The sequence below is a fragment of the Rana temporaria genome, chromosome 3, assembly GCF_905171775.1.
Source record: "Rana temporaria chromosome 3, aRanTem1.1, whole genome shotgun sequence".
Classification (NCBI taxonomy): domain Eukaryota; kingdom Metazoa; phylum Chordata; class Amphibia; order Anura; family Ranidae; genus Rana; species Rana temporaria.
The window spans coordinates 385,284,778-385,307,234 of NC_053491.1; the positions used below are offsets into that span (position 1 = coordinate 385,284,778).

Here is a 22,457-nt window from a genome sequence, read left to right on the forward strand (position 1 = left end):
AAAATGTGTTCATAGCCTGACCGGAGTTCTACTTTAAAATAGAACTGTATTCACCATCCTCCGGCAATGACAGATCAAAGATGTCCCTCATTACGTTATGCTGGTCCCGCCATCTTCTCTGCGGTGTCTTTTGGATCCTGTATCACACATTTCCTCCCAATGTCCCTGCCACCGGCTCCATTCACTGTATTTTACAAAGCACTGTATAACACATTAACATTGTATAAATAAGAAAACCCTGCCCTGACCCGAGTCCCTGACAAGTAGAAGACATCAGGAGATGCAGCTATGGTACCGTCCAGTGAGCAAGAGTCTGTTTATTATATATCTCCCCGACAGAATCATAGACACGTATCACTGTACAAACCCCATCACAGACACAGCATTTCTTAGAAAATAAGTTTTATTCTCCTGAAGAAAGTACAAAGATAACATTAAATTGAAATACACTTTGCTAAGACCAGAGATCAACAAACGGGGGCGGGCAGAGGGTCAAAGGTACACATCATGGCTTCTCTCGCGTATCACTCAGAAATATGATGTTATCTGTAAAAGGAAGCAGAGTGCAACAGGTAATCAGAAAATGAGTTCAGAAGATAACCTTTCCCCTACACGGTGCAGAATAAAAAATACATTACAAATCACCTTGTCAGAAAAAAACAAAAAACATAGAAGAGTCATGCCAGAAAAAGATCCATCAAGTCTGCCCCATTTTTTTTCCAATAGTCGGATGTTTTTTCACCTTAATGCATAAATATATATATATATATATATATATATATATATATATATATATAAATATATAAAAAAAAAAAAAAAAAACACGGAGTATCTCACAAAAGTGAGTACACCCCTCAAATTTTTGTAAATATTTTATATCTTTTCATGACATCCGACGGTACCGGCCCCCTCCAAACCCCCGTTTTACTTACCTGACCCCTCGAAAGTCCCGCGCGCCGTTGATTGGCTAGGCTGGATGGATTGATAGCAGGCAACTTTCATTACTTTCATATGTAAAAGGGTTAAAAGCGCCTGCAAAGCACCACTGCAGCATCGCTTTGCCGGCTCTTCAGCGGCGCTGCGCTTTGATTTTAATGTACACACCGCTCCTACAACGCATCAAAGATGCTGCTTGCAGGACTTTTTTTGGTGCCCTGCCAGCGCACCGCTCCAGTGTAAAAACACTTATTTTTAGCGCTATAGCGCCTGTAAAGCGCCTCAGTGTGAAAGCAGCCATAGATTAAATAAAACAGGACCTAGTACAGAGCCTTGTGGTACAATACTAGTGACTGGTCTCCTTTCCGAATGAACCCCATTTACAACCACACTCTGGTATCTATCCTTTAGCCAACTGCATATTCACTGAGCCACCCAAGTGTTAAAATGTACAGCTTTTTAATGAGATCATTATGTGGAACCATATCAACTGCTTTGCTGAAATAAAGACAGGTCATGTCCACAGCACCACCCTGGTCCAAAACATTTGTAATATAGTCAAAATATTCAATTAGTCTGACATGATCTGCCCACAGTAAAGCCATGCTGCTTTGGGGACTGGAGAGCACTGGCAAGGGACGCCAGAAGAGGCAGTTTAGGGTCGCTCTGTGCAATTTTATTGCACAAAGCAGGAAAGTAAAAAAATCAAATAAAATAAAAAGCTTTACAACCACTTTAATGTTTTTTTTGCTTTCCTAGAAACCCTTTTGAAGAAAAAATATCCAATCAGTGATCACTGACCTTGCCTCCTAAAATGGCTAGTTGCCTGGCTATCTTATGTTTCTGAGTCGTTGGCCTAGAACACGTATGAGCTCCGATCGAAAACCTAGAAAGTAAGTACTGGAGCCACAAGTCTCCTATTAAATACCAAAAGATAAAAACTTAGGGCCAGATCCTCAAAAGGGATACGCCAGCGTAACTGCTGTTACGCCGTCGTATCCCTGTTTCTAACTATGGAACTGATCCACAGAATCAGTTTTCCATAGTTAGGCAGAAGATCCGGCATGTGTAAGGGACTTACACTGCCGGATCTTAGGATGCAGTACCGCAACCACCGCTGGGGGCATTTCGTGTCGAAATGCCGCCTCGGGTATGCAAATTAGCACTTACGGAGATCCACGAAGCTTTTCAGCTTCGTTTTTACTCCGTAAGTTTTAGGGCTGCTTTTACAAAGTGTAAACTGTTTACACCATGTAAAAGCAGACCCTTCTGTCCAGCGACGCGATTTTTTTTTTGTTTTGAATTTTTTTTTTTCCCGCCGTATCTTTTTTTTTTTCGACGCAACTTTATTAACCCGTCGCGATCCACAAAGCTCGGCTAAACGTAATTTCGCGCTATGCACGTCGGGAAAATTACGTCACGAGCATGCGCAGTACGGCCGGCACGGGAGCGCGCCTAATTTAAATGGGAATCGCCCCAATGAAAAGAGGAACGCCTTGCGCCGGCGGAATTTAAGATACACAGCCAAAAATTTCTAGGTAAGTGCTTTGTGAATCGGCACTTAGGTAGAAATTTTAAGGCAGTGTAACTTAAATGGGAAAAATTACGTTACGCCGGATCTTTGTGGATTACCCCCTTAAATTTTATATAGAATCTTCATTTTTAAAAATCTACTCCTGAAAATGTCCATTACCTTTGGCAAGGTTGTTTTAATTTTCTGAGAATGTTATGCTGTACAGTTTTAATTCATAAAGGCCCAGAGCACAGCTGTCATTTAAGGAAACTCCTAAGAATACTTTACCACATATGAACAGAGCCCCAGGCACCTGCTGTACCTTCATGTGGCCTCAAATTATAGATAAAAAAGCATCAACTATATTTGAAATTCAACCTGCAAAACGTGACATATTTTGGTAAGCAGGGATGTCAGCCCAGTATATATATATATATATAAGTCTCTGGCTGGAATGGATTTGCACCTATAAAACTGAAGTGAAGTGGAGTGTCAAACCAAAACCTGATTATTTTTATTGTTGGTTAAAAAGTCATAAAAACATCCAACGCGTTTCACGGTAAAAACTACTCCCCCCCCTTCATCCAGGCTCAACATAGGATAACATTTGGATGGACTCTGAGAACGAAGTGACTTCACAGATCATTTTTAGAACCAGTATTGAACTCTCCACAAGCAGTAACAATTTGACAGCAGCTGCTAAACAGCAATGTAGCTCAGACACAAGCTGGGGGGGGGGACGGGGGGGACGACACTTTTAGGGGTTACTGAATTACTGAACTGCAATAGAAAAAAAAAATCAGGTCTCCTGCCTGTCAGAGATTGTTCCCTGTGTCCATCGTTCTGTGTTTAATGTCAACACAGAGCTCCGAGTTGTGAATGTACGCAAGCAATTGGCAGGTCCCAGCCATGGATCATTGGCCGGATTTGCTGACAGGCTTGTGTTGCGCCACTTTGTCTACAGTGACTGCTTGCCTGCAGTACCTTTGCTGAGTGGTGAAGGCATATCTCTAAAATATGACTTAATAAAGCAGTCCATTTTTTTTTCTGAAAATAATAAACATGTTCTACTTAACTGCTCTGTGCAATGGTTTTGCACAGAGCATCCATGAACCTCCTCTTCTGGGATCCCTCATCCTCTTCTCTGTGCGCCCCATTGGAAGACGCTTCCTATAGTGGCACACCTATGGGCTTGCGGGCATCCATAGGACACAGTGTGGTTCATCCCTGACCCCCCTTGTCCCTCCTCGCAGGATTTGATGGACAGCAGCAGGGGCCAATGACTCCTAGTGCTACCTCAATGTCTATGAGGAGAGAGAGTTAGAGCGCTGCTGTAGACAGACATAGTGCTGGATCGAAAGAGGACTCAGGCAAGTATCTAGGGGAGATGAGGGGGCAATAAAACTGCTGGGACACTTTTTACCTTAATGCACGGAATATGTATTAAGGTAAAACATGAGTTGCCTTTACAATAACTTTGAACTATGTCCGACTCTACATACTACTTTCATTTATTTAATTTCTGTTAAACATGATCACTATGTGAACGGCAGCGATGAGGATAATGTAAAATTATTTTATCTGAAGAGTAGCGATATCACCTGTCATTTTTTTCTCTCCAATCTAAGTTTTGATTTTCAAAAAAAAAGAAAAACAAGGGGTATAAAACAGAAAGAAGGAGAGGGGTAAACAAGTGGCAAGTATAAGTAGAGAAAGTCCTGGGAGTAAACAGTGCCCCATTGTTGGTATCAGGGTAAGCAACAGTGTCCCATTATTGGCATCAGTAGGAGGAATTTGCTGGTATCAGTGGGGGAAGGGGGGGGGGAATAGTGCCCCATTGCTGGTATCAGTGGGGGTAATGATGCCTCATGGGTCAATAAAGGCAAAGGGCACATCTGGCCCCCGGACTAATCCTCAAGGGCTTTAACCATCCCATACTCTATCCAAACTGCACAAAAAAAAAAAATGGAGAAGGGATGCCGCTCTAGGAAGGGCGTCTGGAAATGTAGCCCTCCTCAGAATGGGAACAGCAGGTGCAGGCCAAGCTTAGGCAATTGGATGAAGAGAAAATTCTGGACAGCCGCACTCAAAATCAATGCCTTTATTAACAAAGAGGTAATAATCCATAACATACAAGCCACAGCAAACAGCAGAATACAGGAGCCGACACATTTCTCACTTTCAAAAGTGCAATTCATAGCTTATTCATTCATTACAAAAAAAAAAAAAAGGCTTCAAATATAATTTTGCCCTATTTGTCCATGTGATCATTATCACCAAGACAGAAAGTGTTGGAAAAACCAAAATGTTTGTCATTAGAACAGGAAGGGGAGGAAATTTCCAATGTCGATTTAGAACATATATGGGAAAGCACTGATGCAACTTTGGGGAATGTACCTTTTATGTTCGGTAATGATATGCAACACATCTGTAGCATACACATGAACACAAGTAACATCATTTACACTGGCATACTCTATGGAAGTCATATTTCATTTACCAGATTAGCTGTTGACGTTGCCTCCTTTACATGACGAACACAAAATTAATTTTAATTAAACTCCAGGACATCTTATATTTATTTGTGCAGAACATGCTGAGATGAAATGTCTACATGATATCAGACTGTAATCTTGTTGTTCCAGAATTACAAATGTTTTCCTTTCCAGGGTTACTTTAAATTAAAATGTTCTGCAGCCAAACTAAACAAATCAATGCAGCACACAACTGTCTCGACGGAATCACGCTGGTCTGCTATGCTACGGGACATCCGCTCATTTGTACTTTCAGGCAAGTGCTAGAATCTTTTAATATACAGTATCTCACAAAAGTGAGTACACCCCCCACATTTTTGTAAATATTTTATGATACATTTTCATGTGACAACACTGAAGAAATTACACTTTGCTACAATATAAAGTAGTGAGTGTACAGCTTGTATAACAGTGTAAATTTGCTGTCCCCTCAAAATAACAACACTCAGCCATTAATGTCTAAACCGCTGGCAACAAAAGTGAGTACACCCCTAAGTGAAAATATCCAAATTGGGCCCAAAGTGTCAATATTTTGTGTGGCTACAATTATTTTCCAGCACTGCCTTAACCCTCTTGGGCATGGAGTTCACCAGCGCTTCCCAGGTTGCCACTGGAGTCCTCTTCCACTCCTCCATGATGATATCACAGAGCTGGTGGATGTTAGAGACCTTGCGCTCCTCCACCTTCCGTTTGAGGATGCCCCACAGATGCTCAATAGGGTTTAGGTCTGGAGACATACTCCGCCGGTCCAACACCTTATCCTCAGCTTCTTCAGCAAGGCAGTGGTCGTCTTGGAGGTGTTTTTGGTGTTATGTTGGAATACTGCCCTGCGGCCCAGTCTCTGAAGGGAGGGGATCATGCGCTGCTTCAGTATGTCACAGTACAGGTTGACATTCATGGTTCCCTTAATGAACTGTATCTCCCCAGTGGCGGCAGCACTCATGCAGCCCCAGACCATGCTTGACTGTCGGCAAGACACACTTGTCTTTGTACTCCTCGCCTGGTTGCCGCCACACACACTTGACACCATCTGAACCAAATAAGTTTACATTGGTCTCATCAGACCAGTTTTCATTCTCCCACAATTGTCCAATAAAAATGCAGGACCCTTGATCCTCTGTCTGGACACTGGACAGTGCCGATTGGCCCTGTGCTGATCACATGCACCCTCCCAAAAAATAAAAAATAAAACCTCAAGCAATACACACCAAACTGAGCATGTGCTCAGTTTGTAAATATCAAGTTATTTTTTGGAGACAGTGGAAGAAGGAGATGATCAAAGGAGACCAGATAGAACAGCTTTTTTACACAATGCCAAGGATTAACCTCTTAGGTTCCACAGTGAGTATAACCAGCATGCTTTACTGCATATACAGACCGATTTTACTGTTGTGGGTTTAGTAACACTTTAAATACATGGCTTGATGAGTTCAGGGTCGTCTTAATAGCATCATGGGCCCCTGGGCAAAGTAATACTCTGGGGCCCCTACAATGACAGTGCAGGTAAACAGACATCAAGTAGGTAGGAGGCAGACTGCCTCCCCTGTGTATCTATCACTCTCAGTGACATCATGGAGCCCCCAATTTCAGGGCAGCGTGGGCTCAAGAACCAGCTGCTTTGTGGAAAGTGCAGGGGCCCCCATGCAGCTGGGGCCCCTGGGCAGTGCCCAGGTGTGCCCTCTCATTAAGACAGTCCTGAATGAGTTAGGTATGAAGGATCTCAAGTGCCCTTCAGAGAGTCTTGACCTCAACTCTACTGAACGCTTTCAGGATGAGAATTAGAATTCTGATTGTGAGCAAGGTCTTCTTATACAACATCATTACCTGCTCTCCTAAATGCTCTTTTGACTGAATAGGCAACATTTTGTGGAAAGCCTTCCCCTTATAACCACAATCAAGGGCAAACTCCATATTAATGCCTATGGTTTTGTAACTGGTTACGGGATAAGTCACTGCTCAGACCTATTCACGTGTGTATGTAAATCTCAACTTGAGCCGTTTTTCCCTTTATAGCAAAGGAGGTAAGGAGACAGCTGAAAACATGTGAAAAAAGAAAAAATATGTAATGCCACTATACATATTCTTTAACTTTTTCATGGCCTCTGGTTTTAACAAGACTGTTGTAATTAACAGAGGTCTACAGTCTGTTGTACTGATTAAAAAACGAAAAAAAAGGAAAGAATGAAAATCTCTGCTGTAAGTTTATATTGTTTTCTATGATTACTTCTTGATTCAGGGACAACAGGAAAGTCTAAGAATAGGGGTCCCCATTGGGAGATATGTCACTTTTTTTTATTCTGATAACCTTTGGATTTCCTCCCTCACTTTCAATCAGGGATGAGAAGCAGACATAAGTCTTACCCAAATAATAACCCAATAACCCCACCATCAAAAAACTTTGCTTGTGCTTTTTTTCAAAGTCAAAACTGCTCATGTTCGTCTGGCTAGGGGGGAAAAAAAGTACGTACAAATACTTACCTTATTCTTCACCCTCTCTTCTCTGCACAGCTGGCCACCCGAAGCTGCTCCACTTCACTGCCTGGCCAGTCACAGCTCTCTGTCATTACACAATGCAGGACCAGCAGTCCTGCAATCTACGGGAGGATGCAGAGAGCCCAACCATAATCAAACCCACAGACAGCATTGGAGAGTTCTGGGAGCAAAGAATAAGGTAAGTAACTGTACTTACTTCTTCCCATCTTAGCCTCATGAAAATTTTGCAGGCAGGGGGTGTGCAAGTGCGCACTGCATGGGTACGTTTAAAAAGATTAACAGCAGCCTGGAGTTGGGCTTTAACGTACCGTACACCAAATTGACTTTGTTACTTTAACATAGCTGCAATATTACCTGCAATATATTTAGGCAATATCACCTGGATTAAAAAAATTGTATTTCCCTTGCACCATTAAAGTGTAAATATTGCCAAATTGTTTCGTTTTAGACAAAGTAGGGAAGGGTTAATTTATTTGATGTCCAAGTCCTTCTAAATGCACCATATTATTTTAGCAATCGATCTACAATTATTTCCCAGTGTGTTCGCACAATAGCTGAAACCATACCGTGACAGGTGAGAATAATGAATATCTTTTTTTGTGTTATGCTGCCCCCTGCTGGCAGTGCAATATCTGAAGAAGATAACAAATAGTCACACTAACACAGACACACTCAGACTGAAGTCACAACAAATTTTTAACTGTATTTGAAATGGAAATCTGATCCAACATCCAACGGTTTGCAAACACCTGATCATTACACCTAACTTGTTGGACATCCCATTCTAAAACCATGCAGTTAGCCCTCTTTCACACTTATAACAGCCCCCTCTGAGAAGGCTTTTTATGGGATTTTTAAACATGGAACTAGGTTTGGGACTTTGAATGAGGCATGTGAGTAACCCCAGAGCAAAGGGGCCTGTCGTGGACGTCCCAAAGCTGAGCTAAGGGCCGTTAGCCAGAAAAAGACTGAGGCTCCTAGAGCAGAGTGTAGGTTATGCCTGGGGGAGCCACGCCCCCTGGGAGGAGCGGCACGAAGGAAAGGTTTTAACACTTTAAGTGCTGTTAAATTCTGCCTAAGCTCTCCTGGTAGGAAGAAGCATAACCCTAATGTCAATGAAGGCTGTGTCCGTCTATGAACGGAAGAGAAAGAGAAAGGGTTGGGACTTTAAATGAGATGCGTGTTGATGCAAACAGTATGTATAAGTAAATAAGTAAAATTGTATAGCGTAATAACCAGGCTCGAACTTGCCAACCAAACTGCAAGCCGAATTCAACTGTCTAACTGAGTATGTTAAAAGCAGAGGATTGGTTGCACACATTTGCAAATATATGGGATTTTGGACGGTGTCTGCAGGCATTTGTGCCAAGAGAGCATTTGTGAGGTTAGGTACTGATGTTGAATGAGAAGATCTGGCTCACAACTGGTATCCCATTTTATCACAAAGGTGTTCAGTAGAGTTATACAGGCCACTCAAGTTCCTCCACGTCAACCAGCGGGGTTGATTTACTAAAACTGGAGAGTGCAAAATATGGTGCAGCTCTGTATAGAAACCAATCAGCTTCCAGGTTTTTTGCCAAAGCTTAATTGAACAAGCTGAAGTTAGAAGCAGATTGGCTTCCATGCACAGCTGCACCAGGTTTTTCACTCTCTAGTTTTAGTAAATAAACCCCAATGTCTTTATGGAGCTAGTATAGCACAAGGATTCTTTTTAATCTGTTCTACCCTTTTACCTGCTGCTGCACATTCTAAATATCCAACTGATAACTGATCTGTATAAATGTCTGCCTGTCACTGTGTCCATGAACTTTCTTCTCCTTGTACACAGGATTTGTTCTGAAATCCAGAAGTTTTCAATCCTAGCGAATTCCCAGGATCTCCTTACCTGCTATGATGGTGGTGGCCTGTCTGCGCACATTGTTCTTGTCTGTGTATTCTCCATAATCGATCTTTCCTTCCACGAACACCCGAGCCCTTATAGGAGGGAACAAAAAATTAAACCAAAAAGGAAAGAATTTCTCAAAATATTACCATCCCAGGGCTGATAGGGTGATCAAATGTTTTTGTAAACATCTTACATTGACTTTTGTTGGAGTTTTATTCACAGAAAAAAAAAAATCTAAAAGTATATCTAAACAAAGGACAAAAATGTAATATATTGCAACGCAACATTCTTTCGATGTGGTGGCTGCACACATTTTTTTTTTTACAAGCTTTAGTTTCACCTGGTGATCTTTCCAGCAACACACTTGCTGTCTTAGAATGGAAAAGTCTCAAGTGGTTCAGTTGCCCAAAAACGTTTGGCTATAAAGTGTAGCTTAGGCATCAGCCAAAATGAAATTGATGGGAAAAAATAAAAAAAATTGACTTGCCCTGGTATAAACCATTCTATAGTCTAAAGTCAAATACCCAATTCCAACACACAAGCTTACCCTTTCTTGATGTACTGATAGGCTACATCGCGAAGGCCAGGCCGAAAGACAGATATCCGGTGCCAAGTTGTCTTCTGGTTGATGTCTCCTCCACCTGAAGAGAAGAAAGGATGTAAGTTTCACCTCATCGACAAATGTGTGCCCTAGCAGCCCTAAGCATATGAAATACGCATTAAACAGAGCTTCAAGCCTCTAGAAAACTTCTCTGGTTTAAGTAGAAAGTTGCCCCTCGCCAACCATGTTCACAAATTCACATAGGGAACTGCACGTTCTTTCTGGCTTGTGACTGGCTGCAGGGAAAACTACTCCAAAAAAATTGAGGCAAAACATTAGCTGTACCATTAAAACTGTTGTCAAGATGTGACTTAAACCTGTTTTATGATGCAACCAACTTATACCGTAGAACAGCCCTCAAAATTTGCACTCGCCTACTCGCATTTGGCGAGTAAACAAATGAGGAGGGCGAGTATGGACAGGTCTGTGCCGTTTCAGGAATGTGTAGCCAGTATCCTCCGCTGCGCACAGGCTCGCAGTGCGCCCATTGCAATACATAAAGTCAGCCGTCTGGGACCGCCCACTCCACCTCCTGCCACACATCCCCACCCAGGCTCGCAGAGCATGCTGTTCAATTGGTGTAAAGAGCCGCCTGGGACCGCCCCTCTCCGCCTCCCTCCTGCTGCACATCCCCGCCCAGTTACAGACCGTGCACTTCAATAGGCATAAAGAGCCGCCTGGGACAGCCCCTCTCCACCTCCCTCCTGCTACACATCTCAGTCCGCCCTCAGTGTGTGCAGATGACTGATCCCCGTAACTGGCTGCAGAATGGTAAACATGACAGTGTGCTGGAGGCATTAGTACAATGAGGGATTAAACAGGATGTGTGTTGGGAGGAAGGAGGAGGGGAGCATGGGATTGAGAACAAGCATGTCCTGGATTTGGGGGGGGGGGGGGGGGTTATTTAGAGGCATAGATAAAATGGATTGGAAAGTGGGGATGGAAATGTAGGTCTGAATCTATGCCTCCAATCCCCCCCCCCCCCCAATCCATCATACCTATTTCACACCCCCACTCCCAATCCATCATACCTAGTCCACACCCCAATCCATCATACCTATTCTTCCAATTCCATCCCACCACCATACAGTATGATAGATTGGGGGGTGGGGGAGGGGTGGTGGAACTGTGGGTGTGTGAATTGGAGGCATAGGTATGATTGATTGGGGGGAGGGGGGTGGAATAGGTATGATGGATAGGGGGTGAATTGGAGGCATAGGTATGATTGATTGGGGGGAGGGGGGTGGCATAGGTATGATGGATAGGGGGTGAATTGGAGGCATAGGTATGATGGATTGGGGAGAATATTGAAAGCATAGATGCGCTGGATTTGGGGGGGGGGGGGGGGTTAATATTGGTAAAGTTGTTGCTGTTAATAATTTATTTTTGTAACTTAATCCTGAATAAAGCATTCAACAGTGTAATTTCATGAGATAATTTACAAGGGCGTGATTAGGGGCGGGCAGTTTAGGGTTTGGGCAGGGCAACTGGTGGCGAGTAACACTTAAGGCCTGGCTAGTAGCTCAGGACTTGAAATTTTTGAGCCCTGCCGCAGAAGGTATTCTGAAAATGGGCGAAGAAAAATTATTTGTTACAGCCTGAACAGCAAACAAGTCAACTGATTTAAAAAAAAAAAAAAAAAAAAGTGGAGCACTGCGCTGCCAGGGAGCTTCCCACCCCGGTGAACTATGAAGAAGACTAGATTGCGAAACACGTTGACAAGCAAGTGTGGAGGATTTGTTGGATCATATCCTTCTATACAGACCTAATTATTCATATCTACAAATTTCTCATTCACATATGAAAGGATCCAACCTTCATGCTTTTTGTATTGGGTATCTGTTGACCTTGTCAAATAATAGGGTGTTGTCTAAATGTTACATGTTTTTTAATCTCTCTTTTTTGTAACAAAGATAATACATTTTATATAATCACTGCCTCATGATGTGCCCAAAGAGTCAGAGTTTTCTTTGAGAGTTGTTCTCAATCCTTACATATATTCATTGGATGTTGGCATAGTGGGGTTCCTTCCTCTTATGAAGAAGACCATTCATATGTTGTCCTTATGTGCATACATGAGGCTGGAAGTTTACAGCCCCTGGTAGTAAGAAGGACAACAGAATAGAAACCAAACTGAAAATGCAGTGCGATTTGTTGTGTTCTTTAGGGGTAGCTATAATCTGATTGGTCCTTTGTAAAGCAAAGAAAGCATTTAGAATCAATCTGAATTATTCAAAGCAGGAGTGTACTCACCTGTATTGTACAACTCGGCTTCACCTGTCCGCCACATCTCATTAGTAGCCACTGAGAATATAGTGACGGGGTTCTTGCTCTCACCCTGCCTCATCACTGGGTCCTGGCCGACACGGCCCAGAATCTGCACCTTGTTCAGGGCTGAAACATAATAATGAAAGAGAACCATTAAAAAAAAGACAGCCACTTGGGGCAATGCCAGACAACTTAACAGCAGAAAGTGAGTGGAGGTGTGGATTATAAATCTTCAAAGACCTCGGCTCCCTAGTCCAATCTATCCAAGCCAGCCAAGTTCACTGTCCCTGGGGTAGAATATAAGCTGGATAGTGTGGGACTGCAATCAATGTTCCAATAGTATTCCTGCTAGGCCTAGGGAAACACAAAGAACAGAAGTGGCGAGTCTGAATTTGCTCTTTTACTGTCACTGTCTGTGGGCCTTGTGTTTCCCATTTTAGATGGATCCACACTCTCATGTGCAGTCCTGGAAGATAATTTGGGAAAAACAGCATAACATATCCATATAGAGAAGGTGGGCTGATCACTTGCCAGGGAGAGGGGACAAATTTGGGCTTTAACAATTAATTCTCTCACCACCCCCCCCCCCCCCCCCCCCACGACACTGTTCCCGTCACATACAGGTCTGTCCTCACTTTTTTTAAGAGTTAGCTACAGCCTTGAGCATTCTGTGCTGGGAATAAACAATCACTGTACATGGAAGGGGGGGGGGGGAGAGATAACAGAAGGTGCTATGAATTTGAATCCTATGAATGAATATGGAAAACCAGGCAAAAAGATTAGGCATTATGGTCTTGTGATTAAATGGCTGATGGATTCACTTCCTGTTTGCGTTTTCTCTAAGGAGACACCGCGATTTGAGAGCCTATGTAAACTAGTTTGATGTCTGACACTAAAAGACCCCTTAAAAAAAATGTCCTGTTGGACGTGTCGGGGAGGAGACATTAGTGCTGCCATCAGGCCACTGTCTGGTACTGGTTCACCAGTGGCACTTATTGTCATATGTTGTTTTTTATGATTGATTTTATTTTGGTTTGTAAAATACAAATCCAATAAATACTACACTATGGAAACTTAATTTGGCTCCCGATGAGCTTTATTTACCACAGCTCCATCTGGATGGTGCGAGTTGCTGAACAGCCTTCCCTACAACAGACGGTAGATCTACACTGAGTGCATGTTTGCTGCTGTACCGGCAGCCAGCTTTTAAAGTTATTCACATAAATACACAGGGTGAGCAATTTACAACAGTGTGGAAACTGTACAGGACATAGCAGACAGTATAGAATGCTAAGAACCATCATGCCTATTGGTGATAGACCAGGAGCATTCAACTATCCCTCCCATAACTTATCAAATTTAGCTGGACAACCATGGTGGGAATAGATAAATGTGCAACATAACGCTGTAGGATACATTTCAGGGGAGTTGGAGGAGCCTCAGATTTTCAAGGAATTTAAATTTTAGATTTTAAGTTTGCAGGCCAAGAAAACCAACTAGAAACTGCCTCTCTAGTATGATCTTGCAGAATCACCTTATCTAGTATTCGTAGAATACATTGCTTAGGGTCTAGCTTGACATCTGTATAAAAAGCATTATATGTGTTGACCACCCCCGTCCAATACCTATAGCGCTTAGGACAGCACCATAGCATATGAATTAGATCCCAATAGTCCCTTCTGCACCGGCTGATGAAATTCACTAATGTTCCCAAACTCCCTTTCTCATTGAACTGAGCTGATGATTCTAATTCAATGTGCAGTGAACAGATTGGAGAAAGAGAGGCGATAGCGGTAACTGAATTGGGAAATAAATAAGTAAACTGACTGGCCACTGCAGACACTTTAGAATAGTGGTCACGAACCCAGTCCTCAGGGCACCCTAACAGGCCAGGTTTGCAAGATAACTGAAATACATCACAGGTGATATCATTTGCTGCTCAGTGATTGCAGTATTCTAATCTGCATCTCCCCAAGGTAATGCATAAAACCTGGCCTGTTAGCCCAAGGACAGGGTTGATGACCACTGCTCTAGAACACCAACATTGTATTAGGAAAAAGACAGCAGCGCCCATGACCAACAGATCAGACACTATCAAAGCCTTGAAGAAGGAACAAATTTGTAGAAACGCGTTGGGTAGGTTTATTGTCATATAATATTAAAGCGATTATTATTTCCAACCGCTCTGCAAAACAAACATATTAGGAAAAAGACAGCAGTGGCAGCACTGCATAAGTCCACAATGTGCTGCAACACACAGTATATGCGTACAACTGCTGGTAAGGAGTTATTAGATGCAAATTCATAAGTAAAATCCTGGATTTAAAATACTTACACCTTTCCAAGATACCCGCATCCGTGGACTGAAATCTTGCAGAGTGTCGTAACACCTGGCAACAAAAACAGACACAAGAACGTGAAAGGAGAATTCAATATTTTGTGTCCACCTTCCTAGATGACATACGCCAAAAAGACAGCACAAGGAAAAAAGCTGGCATTGGATTCTGGGAACAGAAAACTTTTCCATTGCTGCATTTGGTCATAGGATCTCAGTAGTACTGGAGTTTAGATTGGCTGATCCTTTCCTCCGGCAAGTATCACCTGACCCAATGTCTAAGCTGACATTTGAGTCACGTGACAGGAAATCCTTTTTTATCCATCAGACTGGGTTAACAGGTGCACTTTCCAATTCAACAATTCGGCTCTTACAATGGTCATTTTGTGTTTAGCAGGAGCATATAAAAAGGCCGTCTTACCTGCACTGCTGCTTTGCGAAACATCTGTGCTGACTGACGATAACCAGACCACCAAAGAAATATCAGGACCTAGAAATAGAGAGGGGTTTTGTCAGAATTCGTTATTAAAGCATAAGTGGATAGGCATACTTTTAGTGCATTTATCTTTTATTATACCCCCCACCAGGGGTTTGGCCATAGTTTATACTTGCCTGTAGCCCAGCTCCAGCGAGACCTTCTATGTGCAGCCTCCATGGAGGCTCCAAACACTTTATTGGAAAGTCCATCAACAAACAGACAGGCTTTCAATGCAAGTGAATATAGGATGCAATTCAAATGCCAGTATAAATGAAAAAGTTTGATGAAAGTTTAACTCCAGGATTAGCAAGTATTGTCTAAGTACAAGAGGCGTGTGTATTCTTACTGGAATCTTGGTGTGCTTTGTGTATCTCTTCCAGATCTGTACAGTACTCAAGTGTGAAACGTTCCCTCTGTGCAGGAGCTTCCTGTACTAAAGACCAGTCACTGCTGCTCTCTGTCTTTGCGCAGAGTGACTGGTCTTGTCTCCGCCCCTCCTGTACATTTCTGCAGGCAGCCTGTAGGTTGATCCAGCTGGGACTCTTCTACAGCTCCTATCAGGCCATGTACAGCACACTGGTGATGTCAATGCTACTTTTACAAATGATATGGCATTTGGCACCCACACAATGGATTTATATGCTTTGTGGCTAAGAAATATATTTGATTTAAAGTTTTTGTGCCTGGATTTCAGCTTAAAAGAGAGAGCCACTATCACCAAGCTTTTTCAAGGCAAAGTGACAGTGCTCCATGGTTACCTCAAACGGCAAGGTATACTCACCAATTCACACTCCCTTGCCTACCCACCCTACTTATGCAGTGTTAGCGCTTACCTGGGTGGAGGACTTCCCGGTGTGACAGTGGGCCTGGTGATTGGTCACCCAGGAGAGAGCAATGTCATATATAGAAGGTCTCGTGCTTCCCCACACCCAGACACCCTGCCCTGCATTAGCAATAAAGGAAGGACTCTAAGGCCACATTCACATAGAAATTAAAAATAGGCTGTTTGGTAAAATGGTGCTGCTTCATTGTAGTCTACCAATGTTACTAAAAATTGGTAACACAGGGAGCAGGTGGATAAATATTTCACAACATGGTTAGCATTGCCTCGTGTCACAGTGAGGCAAAAATAACACTGCCTGCAGATTTTGTGTTTGCAACTGCCTCCATTCACTTCTACTGAAACCCACAAGGAGAACGCCTATGGCAGTGATGGCGAACGCGTGGCACGCGTGCCGCTCCCGGCACGGCAAGCTGTTTCGGTGGGCACGCCACACGCCATGAAAAATTGAAAAGAACACACTAAAATCCATTTGTCCCCACCACACCCCAAACTACAACTCCCACAGTTCTCTAGGGCTATTGATGACGTGTCTGAGTGGGAGTGACAAAGAAGAAACTCCCGGGGGTGACGTGCGTGCGTGTGTGCGTACGCACGCTGATCCAATCAAAGAAGCTGTCTCATCCACACCGCACAAATCAGCGGTGACGTGACTGGGAGCACACACGGCTGGAATCAGAGGAGCCTTTCAGCGGGAATAATAAGCTGCTGGAGCAAGGTCAGACACTGGGAGACAGGAGTTAATGTGCAGTGTACGGTACAGTTATCTTGTTAGTCCTAAGCCTGCCCCACTCTCAGATATCAGGTGCTAGCTCAGCAAATAATCAATTGTGCAAAAAGAACAGCCTCATTACTGTCATTGGGAAACATTGTGCTCCATCATTGGTGTTATTCAACCTCATTATTGGTGTCATTGGGAAACATTGTGCTCCCCTATTTTTTGTCATTATTGGTGTCATTGTGCCTCATTATTGGTGTCCTTAGGGAACACTGTGCCTCATTATTGGTGCCATTGCCTCATTATTGGTGTCATTGGGAAACATTGTGCTCCCCTATTTTTTGTCATCATTGGTGTCATTGTGCCTCATTATTGGTGTCATTAGGGAACATTGTGCCTCATTATTGGTGTCATTGTGCCTCATTATTGGTGTCATTAGGGAACATTGTGCCTCATTATTGGTGTCATTAGGGAACATTGTGCCTCATTATTTGTGTCATTGTGCCTCATTATTGGTGTCATTGTGCCTCATTATTGGTGTCATTAGGGAACATTGTGCCTCATTATTTGTGTCATTGTGCCTCATTATTGGTGTCATTGTGCCTCATTATTGGTGTCATTGGAAAACATTGTGCCTCATTATTGGTGTCATTGTGCCTCATTATTGGTGTCATTGGAAAACATTGTGCCTCATTATTGGTGTCATTGTGCCTCATTATTGGTGTCATTGTGCCTCATTATTGGTGTCATTAGGGAACATTGTGCCCTATTATTGGTGTCATTGTGCCTCATTATTGGTGTCATTGCATGTGTCAGGTAGGTGAGTGCAATGGTCAGGTAAGTGAGTGTAATGGTCAGGTAGGTGAGTGTAATGGTCAGGTAGGTGGGTGTAATGGTCAGGTAGGTGAGTGTATAATGGTCAGGTGAGTGTAATGGTCAGGTAAGTGAATGTAATGGTCAGGTAGGTGAGCGCAATGGTCAGGTAGGTGAGTGCAATGGTCAGGTAAGTGAGTGTAATGGTCAGGTAAGTGAGTGCAATGGTCAGGTAGGTGAGTATAATGGTCAGGTAGGTGAGTGTAATGGTCAGGTAGGTGAGTGTAATGGTCAGGTAGGTGAGTGTAATGGTCAGGTAAGTGAGTGTAATGGTCAGGTAAGTGAGTGTAATGGTCAGGTAGGTGAGTGTAATGGTCAGGTAGGTGAGTGTAATGGTCAGGTAGGTGAGTGTAATGGTCAGGTAGGTGAGTGTAATGGTCAGGTAGGTGAGTGTAATGGTCAGGTAGGTGAGTGTAATGGTCAGGTAAGTGAGTGTAATGGTCAGGTAAGTGAGTGTAATGGTCAGGTAGGTGAGTATAATGGTCAGGTAGGTGAGTGTAATGGTCAGGTAGGTGAGTGTAATGGTCAGGTAAGTGAGTGTAATGGTCAGGTAGGTGAGTATAATGGTAAAATCTGGCAGAATCGTACATTTCTAGTCCCTTAGGGCTCATTTAGATAAGTCCCATCCTCTGTACAGAGACGCTGGCAGGTTTAATTCTGTGTTGGCACTTTGCAAAAAATAAATTGCTCTTGTGTCGCGGTTTGGGCACTCGGGCTCAAAAAGGTTCGCCATCACTGGCCTATGGCGATCACAGCACATTTAAACCTTTGTAAACCTGCATTGCATTTGTGCATCATTTAAATAAACAATTATCTTTTTATAACCTAACCCTGCTTTAAAACTTCCCCACAACTTTATTACTGACCTGAAAAAGCAACAATAACACTGGCGCTAAACAATGGTAGTATAAATGAAAATAATTAAAACTTCAGGGAGGTTACCAATATCTCCTTGGAGGGTGGAATGGTATATACTTGTTTTTAGGGTGAACCTCTGCTTTAAAGCGGTAGTAAACCCCAAACCAAAATGTAATATATTGCAGCTTACCAATCATTAGATGTGGTGGCTGTTTTCGTTTTCTAAGCTTTTTTACCTGGTGATCTAGCCCAGTGGTCATCAACCCTGTCCTAAGGGCTCACTAACAGGCCAGATTTTATGTATTACCTTGGAGAAATGCAGACTAGAATACAGCAATCACTGAGCAGCAAATATCACCTGTGATGTATTTCAGTTATCTTGCAAACCTGGCCTGTTAGTGGGCCCTGAGGACAGGAGTTGATGACCACTTATCTAGCCAGTAACACACAAGTGCCCCTATTCTGGATGAAGGAGCACCTTTGGACAGCAGCATTGTCAGTCTGGGGGAGGAAAGTGTTAGATGTACTAGCAAATTTAGATACACTAACAAATTGAAGCCAAACTCCAGCTAATACTTTATAATCAGTTACAGCAACCATTTATTTCATTTTAGGATAAAGGTTTTACATAAATAAAAGCTGGTCATAGTAAGCATCACTGTCCATGGTGAATGGTTTGTCTCATCACCCTAACTGCTACATTTGCAGGCTAGCTTGTTCTGTTGAAAAATAATAGACTTACTGGCAGGATCAACAGGTGAAAAGAAAGAAAGCCTAATAAAAGAAAACAAATGCAGCCATCACATCTATGCTGCAATATAATAAATGCTTGCCCTTGGGTTTAATACCACTAGAGGTTTGGACAAAGTAAAAAAAAAAAATAATAAACAGATTGTCATGTGATTCACACTGGAGAGGTTTCATCTCACTTCCTGTGCTTGTGACACCACAAGAAATAGGGAGCTGGTGTCACTGGGAAACTTTTTCCTCCCCATCTCTGCTAAAGGTGTGTTTTTGTCTGTGATGTCCTATCCTGGCAGCACAGGGAGCCTCCCTCTAGTCCCTTATGGGTTCTTGTTTAGCAATCTGCATGTGTGTGGGATCTTTTCTCAGCTGACAGTGCTGTAAATGTACAAAAGTGCCATGTGTTCATGAACTGATCATGGACTGCATGTACAGAGGAAGGATGGGGGTGACATTTGATCTAAACGTGTTCTCACTTTCTAATCTCAGGAAGTTGGAGGCAAAAGCTGGAGATCACAATGTATTGAGAACTATGCCTTCTTCATAGCTGCATGTGGCCCCCATCCTATATATCACGCGTATCTATGTAAAATATATCTATTTTATCACAAATGAGGGAAAACTGTCATCCACAACCTTGTCTTACCTCTCCAGGGTCAATCTCTTCTACACACGTGATCAGCAACAGGGGGACCGCTGAATCTGTCACACTTGCTGCCTCACTTCCGGCAGGACCAGGCCACTTCCGTCATACTTCCTGGATCCTTACCTGCCCCACTTCCTGAACCTCCTCCTTCCGCTACTGACCTTCTTACCCTGTAACTTGATTGTTACACGAGTTCATTATTTTTAACAAGTTATTGTCTGTGTTGTAATGTTCTTTCCGGTCTAGAAAAGCGATAGTTTTTCCTTATAGCTTGCAATATTATTGCTATGATGAAGAGTCCGTCCGCTAGGTGGCGCAAGTCGCTGTTGTTTCCTATGAAAGCAGTTCTGGGCGGCTGCCATCTGAAGAATGAGCACTAGATGGCGCTGTGAGATTAATGCTGAGAATGCAAACCTATCATTATTATAGAAGAGTATTATATATTATATATATTATATTATTATTATTATTATAGAAGATTATTATCATTATAGAAGATCACGTATCGGCCTAAAATGAGGAAAAAAATCGTTTTTTTATATATTTTTCGGGGGAAATTTATTATAGCAAAAAATATTGCTTTTTTTTCCAAATTTTTTTTTTTAATTTATAGCGCAAAAAATAAAAATTTCAGAGGTGATAAAATACCACCGAAAGAAAGCTCTATTTCTGGGCAAAAAAACGTAAATTTTGTTTGTGTTCAACGTCGCACGACCGCGCAATTGTCAGTTAAAGCGACGCAGTGCCTTATCGCAAAAAAGTACTTCTTGTAGGTTTGTATTTAACCACTTCAGCCCCAGAAGGTTTACCCCCTCTTCATAACCAGGCCATTTTTTGCGATACAGTTGCGCGGTCGCTAGGGTGACCACATTTCCAAACTTCCATTCAGGGACACCCTCCCTTCCCAAAAATCAGCTTGTGCTGTAACGAATCACAGCACAGTGATTGAACACAAGAGGCGGGATTTCTGATTTCTCCAATCACAAGCAGGGGGCGGGGATTGTGCAACTCCAGGCATTCCCGGCCAGCACAAGTACTGTCAGTGAGTAAAGCGGTGATGTGGCGGCCTTTTTTGGGGGCATCAGATTGACGCAGGGGAAGGGGGGGGTGTGTAGTTTCATTCTGGGACACTGTATTGTCCTGGAATGAATGTGCCCGGGACAGACCTGCAAAATGCGGGACTGACCCGGGCGGTAGTGCGACACTGTACCCAATCACAGTGGGAGTGGGTGCCTGGCGGCGTGCGCCCAAGACCCAGAGCATGAAATCACGCAGGAAGATCGCCCTGCCACAGTATATCTGCATGGGATGGTCCTAAACAGTTAACCTCCACTTTTGTTGAGGGGGAAAAAAACATTGTCCTCTGGGTGATTAATGTACAGGCCATTACAGGGATTTTAAGAAACTCTTGCAGATTCCTACGTTTTCTGCTCTGAAGAAGAAAAAACTGTTTGTTCTCCTATGTTTGTTTGATAGTGACCTGACTTCTAACTAAATACAGCTATACTCTGAAATTTAGACATCTGTGTCAATAGACTGACTCTGAATGGGAGTGACTTTTTCATTACTGATCAGCTGAACACTAGCTGTATTCTAATGGGGAAAGTTGCAAGGTCTGCATACTTTTATAAGTGATTAACCCTTCAGGAGCAACTCACCAAAAACGATACCTAAAATCTGATTTGAGCCAATCACACAAGCAGAAAATTCTGTACACCGTCAGGTTGCCATATTGCATTTTGCAGAAAATTACAGTGCTGCAGATAGAAAAGGAAAAGTAATTTTTAATAATATTCAATTACAATACAGATTGTATATGCTATTTTTTTTTTATTGTTTGCTATTTATTCTTCCCGCAAATGTGGAGACGTTCCGGGTTTACCCTCTTGCTTAAAGCGGGGTTCCAACCACAATTAGCATTTTTTAAATGTATGTCCTTTCATCCTGCGTTTTTATAATATAAATCCGGTTACTTACTATTTTACAATCCGCCCGCCGCTCCGCATAGTTAATCAAAAAAGATAGTTTATAAAACTATGTCCACACCGTTGTCATTTTGCTTGTGGGCATTGTGTAGCCCACAAGCACTTACTTCCTGGAAGTCTTGGATGGGGAGTTATAATTGGGAAGCGCACTGCATCCTGGGAAATGATGACACACATTTCCCAGGAGCATTAGCGTGCTGAGGAGCTGAGGGAGATGATGTCAGAATCCTAGGTGATTCCGAAGGCAGATTTTGTGGGACCGCATAGCAACAGGCATTTCCAGGTGAGTAAAAAAAATATATATATTATTTTTTCTTTTTTAGGTCTAATAAGCACAATAATGAAAAAAATTTTGGGGATGGAAACTCCACTTTAAAGACATTTCATCTCACTTTGTGTTGTGTTACCAGGACAAGACCCTAAGGAGACAGCAAACATCAACCGGGGTTTAAAGTGATGCCAAACACACACTGTTTAATTTACAGTAGCTCACAAAAGTTAGTACACCCCTCACATTTTTGTAAATACAGTTGTGCTCATAAGTTTACATACCCTGGCAGAATTTATGATTTCTTGGCCATTTTTCAGAGAATACGAATGATAAAACAAAAAAAAAGAAATTCACTTGTGGTTGGTGTTTGGCTGAAGCCATTTATTATCAATCAACTGTGTTTTCTCTTTTTAAATCATAATGACTGAAGGTTATAATATCTTTTCATGTGACAACACTAAAGAAATTACACTTTGCT

At 42.6% G+C, this 22,457-nt stretch overlaps 1 protein-coding gene across 2 annotated transcripts; it reads right to left on the bottom strand.

The window, feature by feature from the left end:
* Window positions 1–385: 385 nt before the first annotated feature.
* Window positions 386–19,836, bottom strand: SSBP1 (single stranded DNA binding protein 1). 2 transcript variants are annotated; one of them, XM_040345706.1, is made up of 7 exons: window positions 19,714–19,836; window positions 14,987–15,055; window positions 14,566–14,620; window positions 12,216–12,356; window positions 9,909–10,002; window positions 9,362–9,450; window positions 386–546 (listed from the first exon to the last, which is right to left on the bottom strand). In XM_040345706.1, the coding sequence occupies exons 2-7, from the start codon at window positions 15,008–15,010 to the stop codon at window positions 506–508; spliced, it is 444 nt and encodes a 147-aa protein (XP_040201640.1). In that variant the 5' UTR covers window positions 15,011–15,055; window positions 19,714–19,836; the 3' UTR covers window positions 386–505. The 2 variants fall into 2 exon arrangements, with proteins under 2 accessions (XP_040201640.1, XP_040201639.1); XM_040345705.1 differs by having other exon boundaries at window positions 19,724–19,835.
* Between the last annotated feature and the right edge of the window lie 2,621 nt (window positions 19,837–22,457).

Excerpts from the sequence above, each read along its gene's own strand:
- SSBP1 (XM_040345706.1), bottom strand. The coding sequence starts at position 15,010 with ATGTTTCGCAAAGCAGCAGTGCAG. Across the intron at positions 10,003-12,215 it reads AGCCGAGTTGTACAATACAG|GTGGAGGAGACATCAACCAG; the intron begins GTGAGTACACTC and ends TCTTCTCTTCAG. Across the intron at positions 9,451-9,908 it reads TATCAGTACATCAAGAAAGG|GGCTCGGGTGTTCGTGGAAG; the intron begins GTAAGCTTGTGT and ends CCCTCCTATAAG.